This window comes from Myripristis murdjan, chromosome 1, assembly GCF_902150065.1.
Source record: "Myripristis murdjan chromosome 1, fMyrMur1.1, whole genome shotgun sequence".
Classification (NCBI taxonomy): domain Eukaryota; kingdom Metazoa; phylum Chordata; class Actinopteri; order Holocentriformes; family Holocentridae; genus Myripristis; species Myripristis murdjan.
The window spans coordinates 30,276,993-30,297,880 of record NC_043980.1 but is presented as its reverse complement, the minus strand read 5'-3'; the positions used below and the strand labels follow the sequence as shown (position 1 = coordinate 30,297,880).

The window sequence follows — 20,888 nt, the reverse complement described above, 5'->3', positions numbered from 1 at the left end:
CTGTATGAACTCTCCATTGTTTTGCCCAGCCTTAGCTGCACCCTTATTGAAAAAATTTTGATAATGCTTTAGGATGGCCTGACTCAGAGTAAGGTCTCCGCTTAATGCCAGTAACTTTGCATTTTGATGGCAGGATGGCTTAAACTGTGTAAGGGGTCATTTGTGCTGTAGCTGTGCAGGAGACCCAACTCACAGCTGTGCAAATGGTTGAAAAATCACATTCTCTTAATGATTGGCTGGGTCTGAAAGCCACGATGCTTGGTGTTGTTCCGCTTGCTGACTCCTCAACAGCCTCTAAGCGCTGCAGCAGCCCAAGCAGAGAGCAAAACTTTCACAGTAAGGTCTGATGTCGTTCCCCGTCTGGGACCTTTAGCAAATTGGTTAGGCATTCCTCTCAGCCTCTGTGTCAAACTTAACACGGCTCCAGAATAGAGACCGTCAACAGAGTGAAGAATGTTCCCTCTCTCCCAGCCCCTTTACGTGCCTTTTGACTCGACACAGCAACATTCTTGCACACACTCTGTTCCAGAGAGAGATACGCACATCAGCCTCCACTTTAACTCCCACCCTGCATGACTAATACTTAACTAAACATCTCAGTGATATGAAAGCTTAGTTTGATTTTTGAAAAATTCCCCCTGATCACACTTTCATGCACTCATTCATGAGTCCAGACCTTTTAAGCAGTGTAACACTTCATGTACAATGCTATTTTCTGAGTAAAGTAATTTTAAACCCAATTGCACTGGGCAAGTTGACAAAGAGTGCATTCTTACTCACAGCGGTGGCTGAGGGAGGTAGTTGCAGGGGGAGGAAAAGTTACCCACATTCTTGGAAAATGTCCACTGCTGCCCCAGTGTTACGATGTTAACCATCCGGCAGCTCCACAAAAACTCCTGGGGGTTCAGTACCTTACAAAAACTTACCACAGTGGTAGCTGTTGAGGGAATGTTACATTAAACTCCAACAATTAGAAAGTCCCAAGGATGATTTTAATCTCCCCCCCATTAGCACTCTCACAGAAACTTAACAAATAATCTCTGGCACTCTGCCGTCCCCTCTGCTTTGGCTCTGTGAGTTTCAGTCGCATACTGTTGACAGAATTCAGTCAAACAGAGCCGGTTCGCAGCTTCCTGCTATGAGCATGTCACCGACCTTGAACTCGAGCATGTCAGCTACTTCATGACGCCGAGCGAGTAACATCTACTTTGCCTCTTCTCCTGTCAAACAACTTGCTAATCTCCCGACGTCTGCAAGTGTCAGGCCTGCCTCGGATGGCAGAATGGTACAAAATGGACAAAATACAGAGATTACAGGCCATACTTCTTCCCATATTCCAATAAGTATGACTATAAGGCCCTAAGCTACCAATACCTGCACATGCAAGAAATAATAACATGGTCGTCATTATCACAATTGGCTTATTTAGTAAATCATTATCTTGAATAGATGTATTAAGATATCCTCCCATCTAATTAATTTGTCATCTGTCAGAACTTAATTGTCTGATGAGATGTGGTTTTGATGATCACACAGCTATGTTTCAGACAGGGCGAGGCACACCACTAACTGGTGCCACCCCTCCTTACTGCGCCCACTTCCACTGGTCTTGGTTATCTGGATGTGGTGGTGGTTTAAGCGATCGTAAATAGGCTGTGATCTGAAATGCTGTCCTGGTTCTGTCGGTAACAGAAACAGATCTTCCCAACCTCAAATTGTTTGAATATCTCAACTTCTTGGTTACTGTCACGATCCAGCTTCCTGGAGTTTGCAAAGTGAAATCTAAAATTAAAAAAGAATTCTCTGAACTCTTCTCTTGTATATGACATGATACATATTCTTAAGTATATAAATATCCATCTTTGTTGTCTGACTCTTGCTCCATGATTTTCTGAATTTATTTAACCTTTTAGTCCCTCTGAATGTCAGTCACTTAACATTAGTTCATCTGATTTGATTCGAAATGACTTCAACATGTCTCTGTATCAAACCTTAGCAACACAGTTTTTCAAACTCACACTAAGGATTTGAGAAGTGGATTTCACAAAATCTGGCCAGACCCTCTTGACACTGTGACAAACAAAAAAGACCCTTCTTAAAATCCTCCCATGGCTAAGCAAGTACACATCAGGCTGAATGTAAATGGAGGATCAACAATGTAAAAATCTTCTAGTCTTGATATTAAAAAAAAAAAAAAAAAAAAGTCTTGGCAGAGTCCCGGAAAGTAGGTGCCATCATGAAGCACTTATTTCTGAGATTTCATCCGCAACAACTGTCACAACTAAAATTTTATTGGTTGCCTAATCTCTAAAGTGACAGCACTTTTTGACATAATGCCCATGGGACATTATTTATCGGTTCTTTCCAAGGAGAGTTGAAATGAGGTTGTCTGTAAATCCTTGACAGCACTTCTCATCCAAGAGGCTTCAGCAGCTCTGACTGACTGGTGGAGAGCCCCAGGTATTTAACCTGTGTGAGGCTGTTATGCAGGTCTCCGATACCACTGGCTGATTGCTGCTCCTCCCTGTTGTGTTGAAGCAAGACATCTGCACGAATCTACAAACAAGCGCAGCTGCCCTCAATTCACCTCTCTTTGAATAACCATGACCTGGATGACTGAGAATCTTCACAGTCTCCTATTGTCTCCTGCTTATCTCATTACAGCTTCCTGACTGCTGCTGGGTTACTGCTCTGCAATATTTCAAACTTAGAAACACTACTAATAAAATATGTAAATTAAAAATGTGTAGATCAGTTACAGGGCAATCTCCAAAAGTCCTTTTTCTTCCAAAAAAGAGCCTTCCTTCCATCTGATCTCTGCCATCACTTGAAACAATATCTGTGAGAAACACCAGCCAGGTTTCAGAGCTCTGCATAAAGCAGGGATGGCTCCTGGCAAAGTGGCAGCTTTCTCCTTGATGCAGGTGACGGCTCAGCACCACTTTTCTTACTCCTCTCAGCACAGCGCTTGATGCAGTCGACCATGACGTATTTCTAAATCACCTGGAAAACTGGTTTGCCATCAAGGACTCTGCTCTAAATTATGTGCTTATCTTGCAAGCAGAGCTTCCTCTGTGGTTGTAGGAGACGTTTCCTGCTCTTCCGTCCCACTCCTGGATTGAGTTCCCCAAGGTTCAGCTGTAAGCCTGCCTGGTCAACACTACATACAAATAGCGTTGTGTTAAACTACTGCACAGATATTCAGCTGTGTGTATGCCCCTTAAAATAAAGGACTCCTGTAACTTAGAGAGTGTTGTTTTGTGTGTGTTTTTTACAGTTCTTTAATAGCCTCATTTATATTACTACCAGTTCTTTCCCAAACCATAGCTGTATAATGCATTTTCCTACCTTAAACACAGTCAATATTTTCTGTTCGTTTAAGTATGGCACAAAAATCACCATGCCTTATTACCTTACTACTTTAATATACTTTATTTGAGACCAGTACTCCATCACAGTCAGCATCCAGTCCTGGTTTATTTTGTCAAATTTCATTTAGTGTTAGCCTGGAAATTTAGTTTAATGATTGATTTGAAAAGTTTGCACCCATTTCTGGTGGGTTCACAACTCTAACCCCACCCTCCTGGTGGGGAGATCACAGCAGCATCACATTCACACACTATTTAATCAGACAGTGAAACACGGAGGACATGGGTAAGGTAGGTTAGTCTGGTGCCAAACAGCAACTTTATTTATCAGTGTTAATAATAGAATATAATAGTCCCAGAAGAGGAGATTTTTTTACAGGCAAAATTCAAGCATCCATCATTTAAATGGCACTGGGACAGCAGAGGATTCAAAGAGCATGGTTGCTTGCTTAGGGTGCAGTAAATGAGCTGAAAAAAAAAAATGCAAAAACAGTGGTATGGTCCTGAATCATGTCCTGCCTCTCAGAAAGTAAGTGTCACAAAATTTCACCGTGTCACAAAGCTGCTTTTTTTTTTTTTTTTTTTTTTTTTTTTTTTTTTGGGCCCTCCAGTTTCTATTAACATACTTGGCAACCAATCGACTATGTTACATAATTTCCTGTGTTATTCCTCTTCTTATGTTTTCTTTGGAACCCCAGAGGTGCAAGAGCTCAATTTATGTATGTGTGTGTGTGTGTGTGTGTGTGTGTGTCTGTGTGTGTGTTTTGTTTTATTTTTTTTCATCATCATTATTATTATTATTGCTGTTTGTTCAGTTGCTCATTCAGGAAACTGTTTGCAATATAATATACAGATCTTAATTATGGAACTCGGGCTCCCTTGTAGAAATAACAATGATAACAACAACAACAACAACAGCAATAATAATAATAATTGGATTAAGCCTTATCATAGATGACACTCAGAGATAACACTGCTGCAGTCTATATCAAAAGGTCAGTAAAAACTGTTTTTGAGGAAACTGAACCCTTTTTGGGTGTAGGAAGCTGACAGCTCTGCTCTAGTGTGTCCCGCTTGACTCTGTTATCACATTGCAGAGCTTTTCTGGTTTGTTAATCTTATCTTAAATCAGTTGCATATTGTTAAGTCTCAAGGGAAGGTTATCAGGGTCCAGCTGCCTCTGTTATCTGAAATTTATAATAAGAGGAACGATGAGGAAAGCCAAGGCTGTACTACAATGCCCTGAACATCCTTTGAAAAAGGAGCTGGCGCTTGCTGTGCCCTCAGGGTGGAGATTCAAATGTCCAGCAGCCAAACCAAACACAGGCGGTCCTTTTGTCTAAAGTGCCTCGATAATGTTCAATTCTGTGAATCAGAGGCCTGATTTGATGGTCACACATGAAGACAGTTCTATTGTGTGAGGATAAAAAAAGACCATGGTGTATTTGTATTCTCCCATTGTACCAATTTTCACTGTTTTTACTGTTTCAAGTATTGTTTTAGTTTTTATGTTTTTGTATAAATGTGGCAGCAAAAGGAATTTCCCTGGGAAGGAACGGCAAAGCAGCCCTTGAGCTCTTGAATTATTGTTATCGTTAAACTCCTCATTACAGTCTTTTTAGCGTCACTTACATGCAGACAATTGTAGTTGAATGTTTATTATTCAAATATTGTTTAGGACAAGTTAAATAAAAAAAGATTTATCTCATTTCCCTTAATTTATTTGAAATATCTCTTTCATTACCAAAAGCAATAAATCAATAAAAACATGAATTCAGTTAGGAGTTTGGATTTGATGCAAACATTTTCAGATTATATTGAGGAGGTTTAAAAGGTTATAACTCCAACAATCTAGGTCTTGGTTATAAAGTTTGATACTCAAATACAGTTGACCTTGTAATACCGGTTTGTCAAAGGCAGCTGTGAGAGATTTTCATCAAGATTTCATTTTCATTTTCAATATATCATCTCCACTTTCCACCATTGTTTTTTTAGCTTTTGACATATTTACTCCTAACTTGTCACAAAGCATTTTTGGATGAGCATATAAATAATCGTTAATGAGCCAAACTGGATAAATAATATGGCTTCCAACAAATGATCACCATTCACGCCTGATCACAAAACTGGACATAAGTCCTGTTTGTTCAATAAACAGCATTAACAGTTTTTCCAGTCATCATGCAAACTAATGCACAGCTATGTCTGCCAAAGCTTTTAAAAACCAACCCAAGGAGCCCTCACTAATCATTATACAGTATGTGCCAGTGGCTGGCAACGGTTTTGAGTGCCAGTGTTAAAGTCTTTAAAAGTCTTTAAAAATAGAAAAAAAAATCCCCTTTTGTACATTTACTGTTAATGTGCCACTTGTTAAGCTACGTTAGGCTGCCTGTGCCTAAGGTTGCTGAGTCCTGGGATGTACCATGATATCCTTAAGCATCAAAGCAAGCATCAAGTCAAAATAGCAAGTTTTGCTTTCATGGGTGCATGTGGTCTTGATCTGCAGAAGATCCAAATGAAGACCAGAATGTGGTACAAATAGGTCAATGTGTGGGTTTGTGAAAATCCTCAGAGGAGTATGGATTTTGAAAATCCGAGGGATTGCGTTTTGCAATATGAACTGCTCATTCTTCTCCAAAACCAATATTACACCATCATCTCAGAATTTTGCACCCTCACAACTTCTTGCACATCTGATCTGGAGGGATTGCAGTTGCTGTGACCTTTAAATTACATACAGACTAAGGTACAGATGAAACTATGTTTCTCTTGTTTTTGTCTCTCTCTTCTCTCTCACTCACTCTCTCTTACACATATATACACACACACACCACATGAGCAAATAGTTTTCCTCCCTCTCTTTTACACAGACACACATTAAGGCACAAGCGGTGAAAGAGCCACACCCTTCATGATCCCGTATCATGACACCACACTGGTCGTCTGCACTCAATCAGGGCTCATAAGAGGGAGCAAAGTGCAGCACTGATAGCAGCTCCATCAACAATGTCTCTCTTTGTTCAGGCAGTCAGTATTTGCTTTCCCACTGAATGTTCCCCTACTAAGTGATGTGTGTATTGTTCCTGTTTCTAGGTGACAGGAACACTCCGAGTTAGATATAGTCCCTGTAATGTTGTGTCGAAAGCCTCCAGGGCAAAGATTAGTCAACCATTGGGTGTGTCGTATTTAAAAAGCCTTTTCACCACACCCAGGGTCATTTGCCGTGTGGTCACCGAACTTGCACTTTTCGTGGTGTTTTCTGGCTCTGTTTGAGTTAGAAAGCATCAAGTCAAACATGGATTTTGAGCTCTCTTCTCTCTAATGCCCCAGTGCTTTCTTTTCCACTCTGGAGTTATTAGTCATTGTTCACCCCTTCCTGACAACAGGAACCGTTATGTAATGTAGGTTTCCGCACCCTCGTCACCCACCTCCCATAATATAATACAGTTGTCATGACAACTGCCTAAACACACCGTTGTGATGGAAAAAGATACAGGCATGTGTTGTATCTGTTAATGAGCTGCAGGATGTCTGAAAAGGTGTTTTCGTTACAGTTAAGTCACAAAACAAGCAGTCGTAGTTTGACCGGCAGATTTATTTTTCACAGACAAGTCACACACACATACACACTGAGACAAGCATTTTCCGATGAGTTGCACATTTTCTGCTTCATAAATTTTGCACATATCTCCACACACGTATCTTCACAGGTATTTCAAGAGCAGTTTTCGTCATTTTGTGCAACAGCTTCAAATGTTTATGGGCTGGTGTAAGGCTGTGTGTGTGTGTGTGAGTGTGTGTTCGTGTGTCTGAGAACAGCGTGTCCTGCCAGTTGCACTCCTAGCTGGAGCTGCGCACGGTGGTGGTTGTGATTGTGGTCTTGGAGCCCCCTGTCGAAAGAACATAAAGTCATTATGGCCATCCTGTACGTTGTCATTACACAAATTGCACTGTATAGAGAGTTGTTTTATAATGTTTGTCCAAAACAGAGGTCACTTACCTGAACCAATGGGCCTAAAATAACAGGGAAGAAAGGGAAAGAAAAGTAGAGAGGAACAAAATGAGTTGCATTTTTGGCATCATTGTTTTATGAGTCAATTTGACTATAGCACTTCTTTTGGTCATCTGAACTATGTGTATTCACAATGTGGTTTGGCACATGCGTGATAAGACCATGGTTTAAGGTCCTTATAAAGATGCTTTGCATTGTGAAGTGTGTAAGGGCTTTATATTTGAAGTGCACTGTCTTTGTGCTCCTAGTTCACTGGATAACAATTCCCATAGCCCTGTGTCACTGGGATTACCTGGATTCCTCTGTCTCCAGAAGGCTCCTGTAGGTTGCAATCTCCTGCTCCAGTCTGGTCTTGATGTCCAGCAGCATCCTGTAGTCCTGGCCCTGCTGCTCGATGCTGGCGCGCACATTGGCCAGCTCGCCCTCTAGCATGTTGATCTGGTTCTGGAAGCCAGCGAGCATGGCACTATACCGGGCCTCTGTCTCCGCCAACGTGTTCTCCAGAGCCCCTTTCTGTCAGGCAGCAGAGAGGACAAAAATGGCTCTTTAAAGTACTGTGGAAGAGCTGAAGTGATGTATTGCCACAGGCAAATACTGCCATGGTTACTTGTAAACCAGTTTTAAAAAAGTTAAATTGTAATAGCACTGCACATTGAAAGATTTAGTCTATACACACAAACCACACCCTGGATTATGCAAGTGAGATACAATAGCTTGGCTATGTTCACGTGTATGCCAGACACAAAAGCCCAGTTATATTTGCAGCTTATTCATGTGATAATCTTTTTTGTACCTATTATGAAGGAGAACTATGAGTACGACTTGCTATGCTGACTGTGTCTCTTAAGCCTCGGTTTACTTTGCTCCTCCACCACTATTATTAGGCAGCACAGGAGCCATGTACCATTCTAGCAGAGAGTGTTGAATGATTAACTGCAGCTGGGCGCTGATAATCCATGAGAGAAAGGTTTTAGCCCATCCAGATCTGCATTCCTTCAGCTTTGTTAAAGCCCTTTTCTGTCTTCCAGAATCTGAGCAGATGTCTGTGAAATGTTTGGCTCAGGAAAAGCCCTTCCCATCTCCACAGCTCCCATCACTCATGTCTCTCCCTCCTCCTTCAAATAAAGCCTTTCTTCTTGTTCCCTCCCCTCTCCTCTTTACCATCTATCACAGTCTGTTTCTCTATCTCCCCTGACAAGGCATGGAAACTGGATTTTTGCTCATATAAGGCAAAGATCTTGAATTGTGAACACGGTCTGTTTTCAGGGTGCGTGTCTCACCATACTGAGCTGAGACTGGAGCTCGATTTCTAGGCCTTGCATTGTGCGCCGCAGGTCGTTGATCTCTGTCTTGGACGTCTGGATTGTCTCTGTGCTGATGGCCACTTCCTTGGACAGTGTTGCTGACTGCAGAAAGAAATACAGACACAATTAGAAATCCTGGGGAATACTTTCCTTCTTACTAATTTCTCACAGATTGAAGATAATTACAGTTATAGAGCTACTGAGGATTTACTCAGTAAACATGCATTTTCATGTGTGGTCTTGCTTTGCTTATGTGAGGCTGTTCTGTTTTTTTTTTTTTTTTACCTTGTCATTAAACCATGCCTCCTGGTCACGACGGTGTTTGTCTGTGATAGATTCGTACTGGCTGCGGATCTCCTCCAGGACCTTGTTGAGGTCCTGTTGTGGCGCGGCGTCCACCTCCACATTGACTGTGCCGGTGAGCTGAGAACGCAAGGCTGCAAGTTCCTGAGGAACCACAGGAAATAAACGTCAGCATAAAGATGGCATAACACTCCACCTTTGAGCACAGCTCTACAGCTTATGATCAGGCAATGTCACTGCTCTCCTATTCCCATGAAATGGAGAACCATTAAGGAATAACATATATAACTATGAGCCCTGCAGCACCCACCTCTGCGTGATTCTTCTTGAGGTAGGCCAGCTCATCCTGCAGGCCCTCAATCTGCATCTCCAGGTCGGCCTTGGTCAGAGTGGTCTGGTCCAGAAGGCGGCGCAGGTTGGCGATGTCGGCCTCCACTGACTGGCGCATCATCAGCTCATGCTCAAATCTAATTGGTTAGGAGAGTGGAGGACACCGGCATGAGACAGTGACACGGTCACGCTTGTTTCTTTCTTGTCTGCCAAAGACAAGGCGATGACAAGTCTGCAGATCACTTGAGCGTTCATGCTTACTTGGTTTTGAAGTCGTCAGCGGCCAATTTGGAGTTGTCAATCTGGAGCAGGATGTTGGCGTTGTTGATGGTGGCAGCGTTGATCTTAAAAGAAGCACACCATTTGGAGTTGGTCAGTTGGAAACACTTGATGGTGCAGCAACATGCATAACAATTTTTATTTTGGGCCAAGATTGGTTTTGATTTTGATAATCCATCTCTGCCATACTTTATAAACTTTTACTGCTTTTCTACGTACTACAATTGCAAACTGACTTTTTTAACATTCTGCTACAGTGTGTCAAAATCATCACACAGTGAGGACCCACAGCTGTATCTTTAGTGTAACAGGGTAATAATGGGTCATCTTATTGACAACAGCAGTTCAATATATTACATAATGCAGACCCCAGTTTTGCTTTACGTGCCTAAGAATGTCTCTGCCCTTCAAAAAAGCCAACCTTTGATAATCATTAACTGTTCTGCAAACATTTGTCTTCATGCACCTGTAGTGCTTGTGGTTGTGGCTGTAGTAGACTTTACCTTGTCCTTCAGGTCGTTGATAATGGCCCAGTAGTTGCTGTAGTCCCTCTCTGCTGCAGGGCCCTTCTTCTCGTAGTACTCTCTGATCTGCAGCTCCAGCTTGGAGTTGGCCGCCTCCAGGGAGCGAACTTTCTCCAGGTAGGAGGCCAGACGGTCATTCAGGTTCTGCATGGTGGCCTTCTCATTCAGGTGCATGGTGTTCTGATCCAGGGCACTGGACAGATCAAAACCACCACTGCCTGCCCCATAGCCGCCACCATAACCAGAGGAGTAGGTGCGAATGGAGGTGGCCGAGGCGATGCGGGGGCCTGAGCTGCCTGCCACGCTGAAAGCCTTGGGGGCACTGGAGGTGTAGCCCACATGGCGCTTGGTGATGATTGAGCCACTGGTGCTGGAAGGGCCAGTGCTGTAACGGTACTGTGAATACATGTTGGCTTGCTGGCTGCTGGTCAGTAGAGGAGACGAGGAGAGAGGACCGTTATACAGCTTCAGACTCTGGGAGTGTGGAGTTTGATAGAGGGAGGCTGGCCCCTGATATACTGCTGGGCCTGGGGCGGACCTGGGCAGCTGGAGGGAGGTGGAGCGGGGAGGAGACTGGTGAAGGGAAAAGAGGGAGTTTGCCGTTACAGTTTAGCAACAGTCTTGGCACAGCCACCGTCTGTTTGCCTTTAAGGACGAAGGCTCAGTTTCTTTCCACTCCTGTGAGGAAACTGTTAAGGAATGTGTACGAAAGGGAAAGAAAAGTAGGTCATTTTGTTTTCCTTCTAATGCAAATACAAAAGGTGTGGAATTATTGCTTTAGTGTCCCACCATTAGTCAACATTCACATCGAGCACGTTGAAAGCAGTATCTATCATCAGTGTTCCTCGTAAACTGTGCTTGATGATAAGATTAAGTTAAAGTTAAGTTAATCTAAATGAACTGTTTTATCTCACATTCATCAGCTATCATATTCAAGCCATGTGGCTGAGCCGGTTGAGGGAATCACTTGTTGAAACCGGCATGAATGATGGCTGTATACATCATTGTTGTGGAAATTAATTAACTAATTATTGCTGAAATTATTACCTGTCTCCAATATTAGTTCTATCAACATGAACTCACAACAACACACTGTATCAACTGACAGCAGCACTCTGTTTTGTTATTTTTAACAGCTACATACAAGGATGAAAATAGATAATGAAAAAGATAATAATTAGTACTTTGGATAGTATTTCACGAGACATTGTAGTCATCCAGATAAACCGAGCATGTAATTACCACAGAGCACATAACCAGTTGCATTAAGTTCCTGTAGTACTGGACTTCAAACCAGCATTGTTTTTCATACTTTCAGTCTAACCCATGTAAGGGAAAATGTCAGTGGCCCATTGTTCATATATCACACAAAACATCCTCACTAGCCCTATATCCTGTGTGTGTGTGTGTGTATGTGTGTGAGTGTGTGTGTCCGTGTGTGTGTGTGTGTGTGTGTGTGTGTGTGTGTGTGTGTCTGTGTGTGTGTGTTTGTGTGTGTATGTGTGTGTGCGTGTGTGCATCTGTGTGTGTGTGTAGGTGTATCCATGTACATGGACTGTTCATTTTGTTGATTTTGGCCGCTGTCATGGACTATGTGAATGATGGGAGTGAGCCTCAAGGGATTGTCTGTGTGTGTGTTTGTGTCTGTGTGTGTGTGTGTGTGTGTGTGTATTTGTATGCGGGTGGGAAAAGGGGTGTGTGAGCCTGTGTGTGTGTGTGTGTGTGTGTGTGTGTGTGTGTGTGTGTGTGTGTGTGCATGTGTGTGCGTACATGCGTGTATGCGTGTGCAACCCTTATCTCAGTCTTGGACCCAGGCCAGCATCTCGCTCTCATAGGGTAACATCTGGTATCAGCAGTGGGGGTTGGCAGGGTGTGGGTGGGGGAGGGGGATCGGGTCATCTCTCAGTCAGAGAGAAGTGACTCACTGAGGTCGGCAGTGAAACTTGAAGATTTTCTGTGTGACTCACATTTTGAGTGTGTATTGGGTAGCAACAGAATACTTAGTGTGTTATGTTCTTAAAGCTGCACTACGCAATTGCCATGATGGGTTTGTTTTAAGCCAGAACCTTTAGACTTTACACAGACGTACTTTATCAGCAAGTCAGGGCGATGATGAGAACCATATAGACTCAGCTGTTAAGCTGACTCTAAATCAGCCATTAGCCATTAGTGTACCTTTAAAGGCCAGCTCTGGTGTATTTCATCCTGGGCCCTTTTTTCCCACCTTTTGGGGCACAGATGCCTGACAGGGACAAACATTTTCGGCATTGGTCCAGTACTGAGCTATATTGCTTCAACTGGCTGCAGTGAAACAGGTGGCAATGTAATCAAGTTCACTAGTCAAATGACATCCACTAAAAGTGCTTGTTTTTGCCACTGACAGGCTCATATTGTTAGTGTCTGACAGTATGATGGAAACTATTCCTAATAAGAGAGCCATTTTTCTTTATGTCTAATAACATATCCTCTACTCTGTTGACAGCAGGTCTCTTTTCTTTGGCTGGCAGCTGTAAACTGGCTGCAACTTCAGTGTGTCCCTGTCCAACAAAGGTAGTCTGTGAAAGCTGCGTGAAGTGTGGTGTCTCTTTCTTTGTAAACACCAACCATTCTTCTTAATTTTTTAATATATTTTAGGTAACACTAACCTATGCTTTCTGTACTCCCCCACAACAAACTCTTCAAATTTTCTTTTTCCAGCAAAGCAAGGGGAGTTTTCATCGAGTTACATTCATTCTCTACAGCCTTTCCCTAATGTTAGCCTGAACCAAGGAACGCCTAACCCTAACCTTAACTCTAACCTCAACCAATGAGCCAAAATGACCACCCAAAATGTGAAAATGTGAAAAATTCCCAACCGGCACTAATCTCTCCAACAGCTCTCACATTTCCGCTGTTGGCTTCCTGTAACAACTCACTTCACACGAGATTTCAGAGCGAAACCTCTCCTTGAGCCAGGCTTGTGTTATGGGAGGTGCACACGTCTATCTCTGTAGGGACCCTTTCCATAATGATTTTAGAGGTGGAAGTTTGACCCTGTTTGTCCCTGTCAGTCATTTAGGCCCTAAAAGGTTGAAAAATACTGTTATTATCCTTTAACACAAAAGCAAACTGAACTGTTTTGTAGTCTAAAAAATAATCTACCGAATCGCACATGCTTATGAAAGTTTAGAGTGTTACTTCTATGAGAATGAAAAACTCAAAAAGGCTATTAAACAGTAGAATGTGCACTTTGTGTTTGTAAAATCTGTCTCTGAAGAAAACAATAATTTGTATGCAGACTTGAAATTACTTTACTGAACTTTGTTATTTTCATTTCGTCTTGTTTGAGTGGTGCCAGTCTACCTCAAAGACTTCATAGTCTGAAAGTCTGAAAGTCTTGTTGTAAACACACTTACCAACCATCAGTATTTCTTTCAAACGGGAAATAACACTTGTAATAAATACATAAATTGTTCTAGCCTTTTTTTTAGATGTTTTTTTGTCTATTTAGCAGTATATTTATAACGTTACTTGAGTTAAAGATATCACCAACATTTTGGGCTATCCTAAATTACCCCTGCCTTGAAGGGAACTAAAGTCAAGCCAAGTCAAGTTTATTTGTACAGCCTTTAATCACTGTTATAGTCTCAAAGGGCTTAACGAGGCCTGCATTATGAAAACAATAAATGAAAAACGACACTCCCCCAGCCTTAGACTGAGCTGAGGACACAGAAAAGCTCCTATGAAAACCTTATTAGGACAAAAAAAATGGAAGAAACCTTAGCAGGGGCTACATGATGAGGGATCACACCACCAGGATGGTCAGGCAAGCTCTGGGGCAGAGTGTCCACAAATTGAGTGTTTATCCTGCATCCACAACATCAAATTAAATTATATTTGTTACAATTTTACTTTTCACCTCAATATGCCCTAGTCATTGCAACAGGACTCATGTTAATCTTGGCACAGGTACTCAGGGATGGGCAAATACCTTACCGGTTGGGTTGTCCTGTGTGACTTTGTGTACATTGGGACGGTGAAAAATGATACAGTGACTGTGTCATATTTCTGAACTTGTCAAAACAGGGCGGGTGAGTTTATGTCTAGTCTGGCTCCAGGTGCTCATTTTCCCTTGGACCAACTTTAAGAGTCATGTTTGCAAGGCTGATTGAAAACATTCTGTCTCCTTTAGCATATTATAGGAATTTCAACAAATGAATATGCAACAGTCTTAATGATCAAGCAAACATATTTTATTCATTTTTTAAGCTGTGATGTCTCAAATTGATTTTTTTTTTTTTTTTTTTTTTTTTTTTTTTTTTTTTGTCATATAGTACACAGCTGAGTGTGCAGTTAGAGCTTTCAAAAGGGCTTCAGATATTGAGTACTTTATCCACAGAACACAGAGGTTAGATTATCAGTACCGAGGTAAGCAGAGTTAAGGAAAAAAAAACAAAGCTATCATATTGAATGTTCATTCAGAAAAAAACACAGCCTTGCAACAGATTAAACATCACCAAACCTTGTTTCACATGCATACTTCAAATAGAGATAATCCAACCACAGGAAAACTCTTTATTATTGATATTTCAGTCAGGCGGACTGTCCTCCTAATGAGATTCTGAGGAAGGTCCGCTTGACTCAAATGTCAATAAATAAAGGGTTTTCAAGTGGCTTTGTTGCAGTGAATTCCTTCATCGGCCAAGAGGGTGAAACCTCCAGCAGGGGTTCATGTGATCGGCCCTGTCCTTAATCTGTCTTTCAGTCTGTCGGCAGGATGACTCGGAAGATATTAAACAGATTTGCATGAAAGTTGGTGGGAAAGTTGGTCATGGGACAGCAAAGCAGTGATGAACATTTCAGACCAAATGGCATCGAGGGGTCATGGCAATGGGCAGCACAAACAGGGTCTTAGTTTCCAAATGCATCCATGAAGCATCACATAACCCAGCAGGGAGAATGGTCATGGGGTCAAAGCAGCACTGACCAACTTTCCATGTTCACTGGCTGAAAAGTGCCCTGTTGTATGACAGTAGTACTGCTTAAAGGGGCTTAGCACAACTTCCAGCTGTGACCTTGGCGAAGGTCTGTGGTCTGACCTTGGCGAAGGTCTGTGGTCTGCCATGTGTCCTCTTGCTTCTATTTGCACCCGAGCCCGAGGGCATTATTCACCTGCAGTCTGCAAGTGTGCAGATCCTCCCATGGATCATGTGCATTTACCTAAAATAAATCTGAAGGTAAAACAATGAATCTAAGCCTCTGAAAGCTCTACCTCTAACTTTGTCTAAGGTGTCTCCGCTCTGACTTTATGTGGGTTTTACACTGGTTTAGGTGTGACTTAAGAAATACTGCTCCACCCTTTTTCTCCACAACCATCTCATTCCTAAAAGATCTGGAGTAAAAAAGGAAGACAAGCTCCATGTAGAAATGGACTTTAATCTTTGGAATAACTTTTTAGAGAGTGATTTATGAAGAGTGAAAGTTCTCATTTCTGATATTTGTCACTTAGTTCAGGCCTTCTAAGCTGTAATGTTATCATGTTTTTGTATTTTACAAAGAGATAAAGTATTGAGTACAGTGCACTGTTGCAATCACAAGACTTCTGGTAACTTTGCCAGCGAGGGGAGAGTCCAAGTCTTTACAATCCATCAAAAGTAACCATTTTTTCCTGGAAACTTTCATGCAACTGCTTCGATGAATCATTTACACAATAATTTGGGCCACCATCTTAGTATAATTTGGGTTTGTAAGTGAACACCGTAGGTTATGGATATACAAAAAACAACATATCTTCTGTTATTCAGGCTTGACCAGCTGATGTGCTTGCTGTCCCACTGATTTGTTTCAAGTAAGCAGTTTTGCTTACGTTTGCTGTCTTTTATTTGGTGCTGGTTTGGTTTTTATTGTGTGTTAATGTGCCACTATGGCAAAGTTATAAATCCACACAAATTCACCAATGCATAGGTCTGAGTAATTATGGGTGGCAGGGTGTCATGTTGAGCAGAGAAACTGTCTTTCAACTGTAGGGCTTGGCTTCAGGCCCACAGGTCAGAAAGCATCTGAGATTCTGTGATCAAGCCGCTGAAGCCTCTGTTCTCTGGCCAGCTCTCCACCCCGCCCTCCCTGACAATTATTAGTTTTATTACAACATTCATTATTATTATCATTATTACTATCATCATTATTAAATATTTCAGTATTGTTTCTCTGAGCTTCTCTGAGCTGTGAGCAAAGCGAAACAAAATCAAAACAAAGCAAAACACTTGGTTGCCTGCCTGTATCGGGGAGATGATCTCAGGTGATAATTGTCAGATACTTCCACTGTGACGTTATGTTTTGAGTTTCCTTGTTCTAACTTTGAAGAAGGAGGGGGTGGTTTCTTTTCACTGCCAGACAAAGAGAGGCGTGAGAATTAAGAAAGGGGATTAAATTAATGGAGGTACAAAGGGAAGTCTGCTGTTCTATTTCTACACTTTTCACTTTTAAGGTGCCATAGATTCGAACATCATCAAAATAGCCCAATATTTGTTTACATGATACATAGCAACCATGAGAAGGAACCGGGAATTGGTCATGTGTAACGTCTCGAGCATGAGCCTTGTCTATTGTTTAGATTCTGGCTGGTCTGGATTCCTACACCTGTGCTCAGAGAAAAACAGTGTCCTTGCCATGGGCCTCACTGAGAGTGAGGGCTGCTTGCCGTTCCCATGTCTTTCACCGGCCCTTTCCCTTTCGCTACAGTCTTATAGATCAAAATTTTGAGAAGTAAGTTTACACAATGAGCATGGCACGTCAGAGCACCTATTGTTCTAGTACCTGCATGTTTGTCACTGCTGGCTGTGCCATGGATCGCATGTCTTGACACTGGTTGAGGGGAATGTGTCACTGAATATGAATCACAAGCAGTATCTGTAAGCCTGCATGGGGCAAAATGGCCCATAAAGCCTCACCACACCACTCCACAGGCATTGTCATATCCTGAACTCTTAAAGCTTAGTGGTGGAAAAAAGTTTTCGGACACCCTTAAAATTTTACACAATCTCAAATATTATCATGAAATATTTGTGGAAAAATCTTTTTTGTGTTTCAAAAGGTGTGGCTGGATTAGACAGATACAAACAAATACAAATATTTTTTTTTTTGTTTATTGTTTACAAGAAAAACTAACAAAACTGAAGCTGGAAACTGGACTCATCTGACCACCGAATCTTCTTCCAGTTCCTGGCTGTCCAGTTCTTGTGTGCCTGGGCCCAACGACGCCGGGCTAACCTCTGTCTCTCATTGATCAGGGGCTTCTTGATAGCCTTGTAGGGCCTTAAGCCATGATCTAAAGTCGGCCACATACAGTGTGGGTGGAACACTGGACACCAGTTTGGTTTGACCACTGCTGCTGAAGCTCCTGTGATGTCATTCAGTGGTTTTGCCTGCACATGTGGATCAGGATGCGGTAATTTCTTGCTGAAGAAACCCTTGGACACCCAGATCTTGGTTTGTCTTCCAAGCTGTTGGTTTGTCTGTATTTCTGCAGAGTGTATCCAACTGCTGAAGGACTGCATCTGCACTTCCTGGCTATCTGGCGGCAGCTGTACCCTTCCTGGCTAAGAATCTTTATCTTCAGGCGTGTTTCCTGCGTTAGGTTCCTTGTTTTAGCCATTTTTGTGTCTGAAGAACTTTCAAATGTGCTGGCTTTATATAGACACGAAGCTTGGCAACAAAAATTGTGTCTTTTAATAAAAACAACGACCTTCATCACTGGTACCAAAATGACCCAATACTCAAAATGTCTTATGTATTTTTATGGAACCAATCAATTTAAGTTTTTAATGTTTTTTTTAGGATTTGTTTAGTATTTTGGCTGTGACTGTACTAAAAGAAATTGCACTTGAACACCTAAGAGTGATTCTTAATGCAATATTTCAAAAATGCATGGGGTGTCCGAAAACTTTTTTCCACCACTGTATGTATGGGCAATAATCTACCTCCCCGACTCAATGACAAACATTCTCATAATAACAGCCAAGAGGTTAAATTTCGTTCATTCTGTATGGGACTGGTGTCTGCAGAGAGAGTTAAACATTCACCTACATTACAGACATTGTTTGCATTTCATTGAAAATTGAATTTGTAGCTGTTGATAAAGGAAATTTAATCTGAACGTTCTGATATCTGCTTATCTGTTGTGTGCTGTGTCAGTCGAGTAGGCTAATTTCAATGGGTGCAGTCATTGGAGATGTCTTAGAGTAAAGCTTACAACTGGACAATTGTGCTCCTTTGTTCAATAGTGACTCGTGCCTTGCGGGCATTGTGATGACTGCTGCATGTAACAACACACACTGTTGCCTTTGGCAGAAGACTGTGAGAAAAAAAGATAACATGCACTCATGTATTGTGAAAAAGACAGCATGGACAAAACCAGGGAACCTAAACAAGGGGTTTACAGTTTATAAATGGCTGCTGAAATCACTGTTTGACAAGTGAATAATTGAATAATTATAAATAAATAATTGAATTTCACCCTTTGTCAAATAATAGTTTCTCATGCAAATACAATTTTCAGAATGACCTCATTGCAAGTTCAGCTTTCCCTCCCTCCTGTGTAATTATGGCATTTCATTTGATGATTAAAGTATTTCTAAATTACCTATAGATTTTAAGCTTCATTTTCTCTGTATTGACTCAGTAAGTGTGGCTGCACTGTTATATCTGATGTGACACATGAGGCAGCTGTGATCGTGCTTCAGAAATGCTTCTTAAATATGTAGAGGCTGACAAAAATAATGTTAGCCATATTGGAAACACATCTGTATTTGTGTATTTCTGAGCCCATAAATAAGCAGATAACACTCAAAGACAGTGCAGCAAGCTTTTCAGGGGTTAATAATTTGTGTCTCTTAGCTGCCTTGACAAATGCTTGGCACTGAAATTGTATGTCACAACCACACAGCCACACCCTCACAGTACACACTTTGGATTTGGAGAGGTAAGATAAACAGTGGGAGTGCACCCTCTAGCGTTTTCAAAAAGGGCCGGTGCTAAAAGGTGCCTGCAAGATTGTTGCGTAGTAGTTTGAGATAAAAGAAATGTAGGCAACATTGGAGCCATGTCTTTGTGGCTCAGTCCAAATCAGACAGCCCTTAAACATGAGATTAAAAATTGCTGGTGTTGTCAAACATCTTGAAACAAGAATTAGCTGTCCAGAAGGTAGAGGGTAGAGAGAAATGTGACAACACAGCACCAGTTTCAAACCAACTTGATCTGCCCAGACTCTGTCTAGTACATTATATAATACCAGAATATATAATAATACAATAATTCTATGAGAATGTCTTGTTTTTCATTTTGCAATAGGTGCCAAACTGTTATAAACAATGACATGTACATGTAAACTGACACATAAGTGACACTGTAAACGTGATTAGACTCTCCCTCACATGCAGGCAGGCGCATAGTTTCCTTCACTGCCCCTCCCAGAGGTACATAGCCACATACAATACACATTACCAACGCATACACACACACATTGCACATTTCATACAGCTGTGATATGTGTCTGTGTGAATGACTCAAAATCAAAAAGTCAAAGTCAACTTTATTGTCAGTTCCACCACATGTACAGGACATATAGAGGGTTGAAATTCTCTAAGATCCTGGTGTGGGCATGTACAATTAATAAAAGAAGAAGGGTTAAAAAAAATGCTAATAACAAGGGCTCAAAGAATACTTCCAGTTAAGCTGGGGGTTGTGGGACAAAACAGGGCACAGATCAGGTAGCAATGATGACAACAATATAGTGCAAGTGGTGAAAAGATGTGCAAGTGGTATGTCATCTTCTGAGCAAAGTGGCTGGTGCTCAGTGTAAGTGTTAATGTATGTTGTGTAAAGCTTCTTATGGCTGATGCTGGACGTGCAGTGGGTGTGATGGGTGAGTTACAGGCCAGTCTTGCTGGAGGTAGATGGAGGATCTGTGCTGTGAGCTACTGACAGATGAAAAGAGACTAAGGGGGCTTGTAAGGGATGGGTGGTGTCGCTCACAATGCGGGTTGCATTGTGGGTGAGGCGGGTGTTGTAGATATCCAGGAGGGAGGGGAGTGGGCCCCCAGCGATCTTCCCAGCCACTGCAGGGTCTTGCATCTGGAGGCAGTGTCGCTCCCAAACCACACAGCGATGCAGCCGGTCAGTGATGCCTCGGTAGAAGCACATGATGGGACTTCGGCTCTATTTGGTTCGCAGAGTAAATGAAGACACTTTGTTGGCCAGTGATACAGTGTTATTAATCCAGCAGAGGTCCTCGGTGATGTGCACACCCAGAAATTCGGTGCTGCTGATCCGCTCCACAGCAGTACTGTTGATGGTCAGCGGGGGGTGCTGAGTGTGGGCTTTAAGGAATTCGATCACAATCTCCTTTGTTTTTCCCTACATTGAGAGAAAGTTCGTTATCTTTGCACCACGTGGCCAGTTGGCTCGCCTCCCTCCATCTCATTAGATTCCATCTCATCAGCTAACGTGAGATGCCTATGTGAAATATAACTCCGGCTGAGTCATTCATTCAAATGACACTGGGATTTCTTATTTATTTTATTCATCTAATTCAAGTGAATAAATCTGGACCAGTTTATTACTGGATATTCACTAAACCTCCCTGTACAGCTGCCAACTCTATCATGACACCACACTACATAAACACACACTCTTGAGCTGAAGGCTCAATGTGTCCTGGTGTGTCTGTATACTGTCAAACTGTCAATATGTCAGTCCCCTGTCACTAACTCCTGTATAGGTTTTATACATG

General features: G+C 42.0%; 1 protein-coding gene across 1 annotated transcript; it reads right to left on the bottom strand.

Annotated features, from left to right (window-relative positions):
• Nucleotides 1-6,945: 6,945 nt before the first annotated feature.
• On the bottom strand, nt 6,946-10,607 carry LOC115359583 (keratin, type I cytoskeletal 13-like). The gene is made up of 8 exons (XM_030052139.1): nt 10,100-10,607; nt 9,579-9,661; nt 9,298-9,454; nt 8,970-9,131; nt 8,661-8,786; nt 7,673-7,893; nt 7,369-7,382; nt 6,946-7,258 (listed from the first exon to the last, which is right to left on the bottom strand). Exons 1-8 carry the CDS (start codon nt 10,526-10,528, stop codon nt 7,209-7,211), a joined length of 1,242 nt encoding a protein of 413 aa, XP_029907999.1. The 5' UTR covers nt 10,529-10,607; the 3' UTR covers nt 6,946-7,208.
• Nucleotides 10,608-20,888: the final 10,281 nt, after the last annotated feature.

Bases quoted from the DNA above. Each gene is read 5' to 3' on its own strand.
- LOC115359583 (XM_030052139.1), bottom strand. From the start codon at position 10,528: ATGTATTCACAGTACCGTTACAGCACTGGCCCTTCCAGCACCAGTGGC. The intron at 9,455-9,578 runs GTAAGCATGAAC...CTAACCAATTAG, and splicing joins GCTGACGACTTCAAAACCAA to ATTTGAGCATGAGCTGATGA. The intron at 8,787-8,969 runs GTAAAAAAAAAA...TTCTTTCTGCAG, and splicing joins AGGCATGGTTTAATGACAAG to TCAGCAACACTGTCCAAGGA.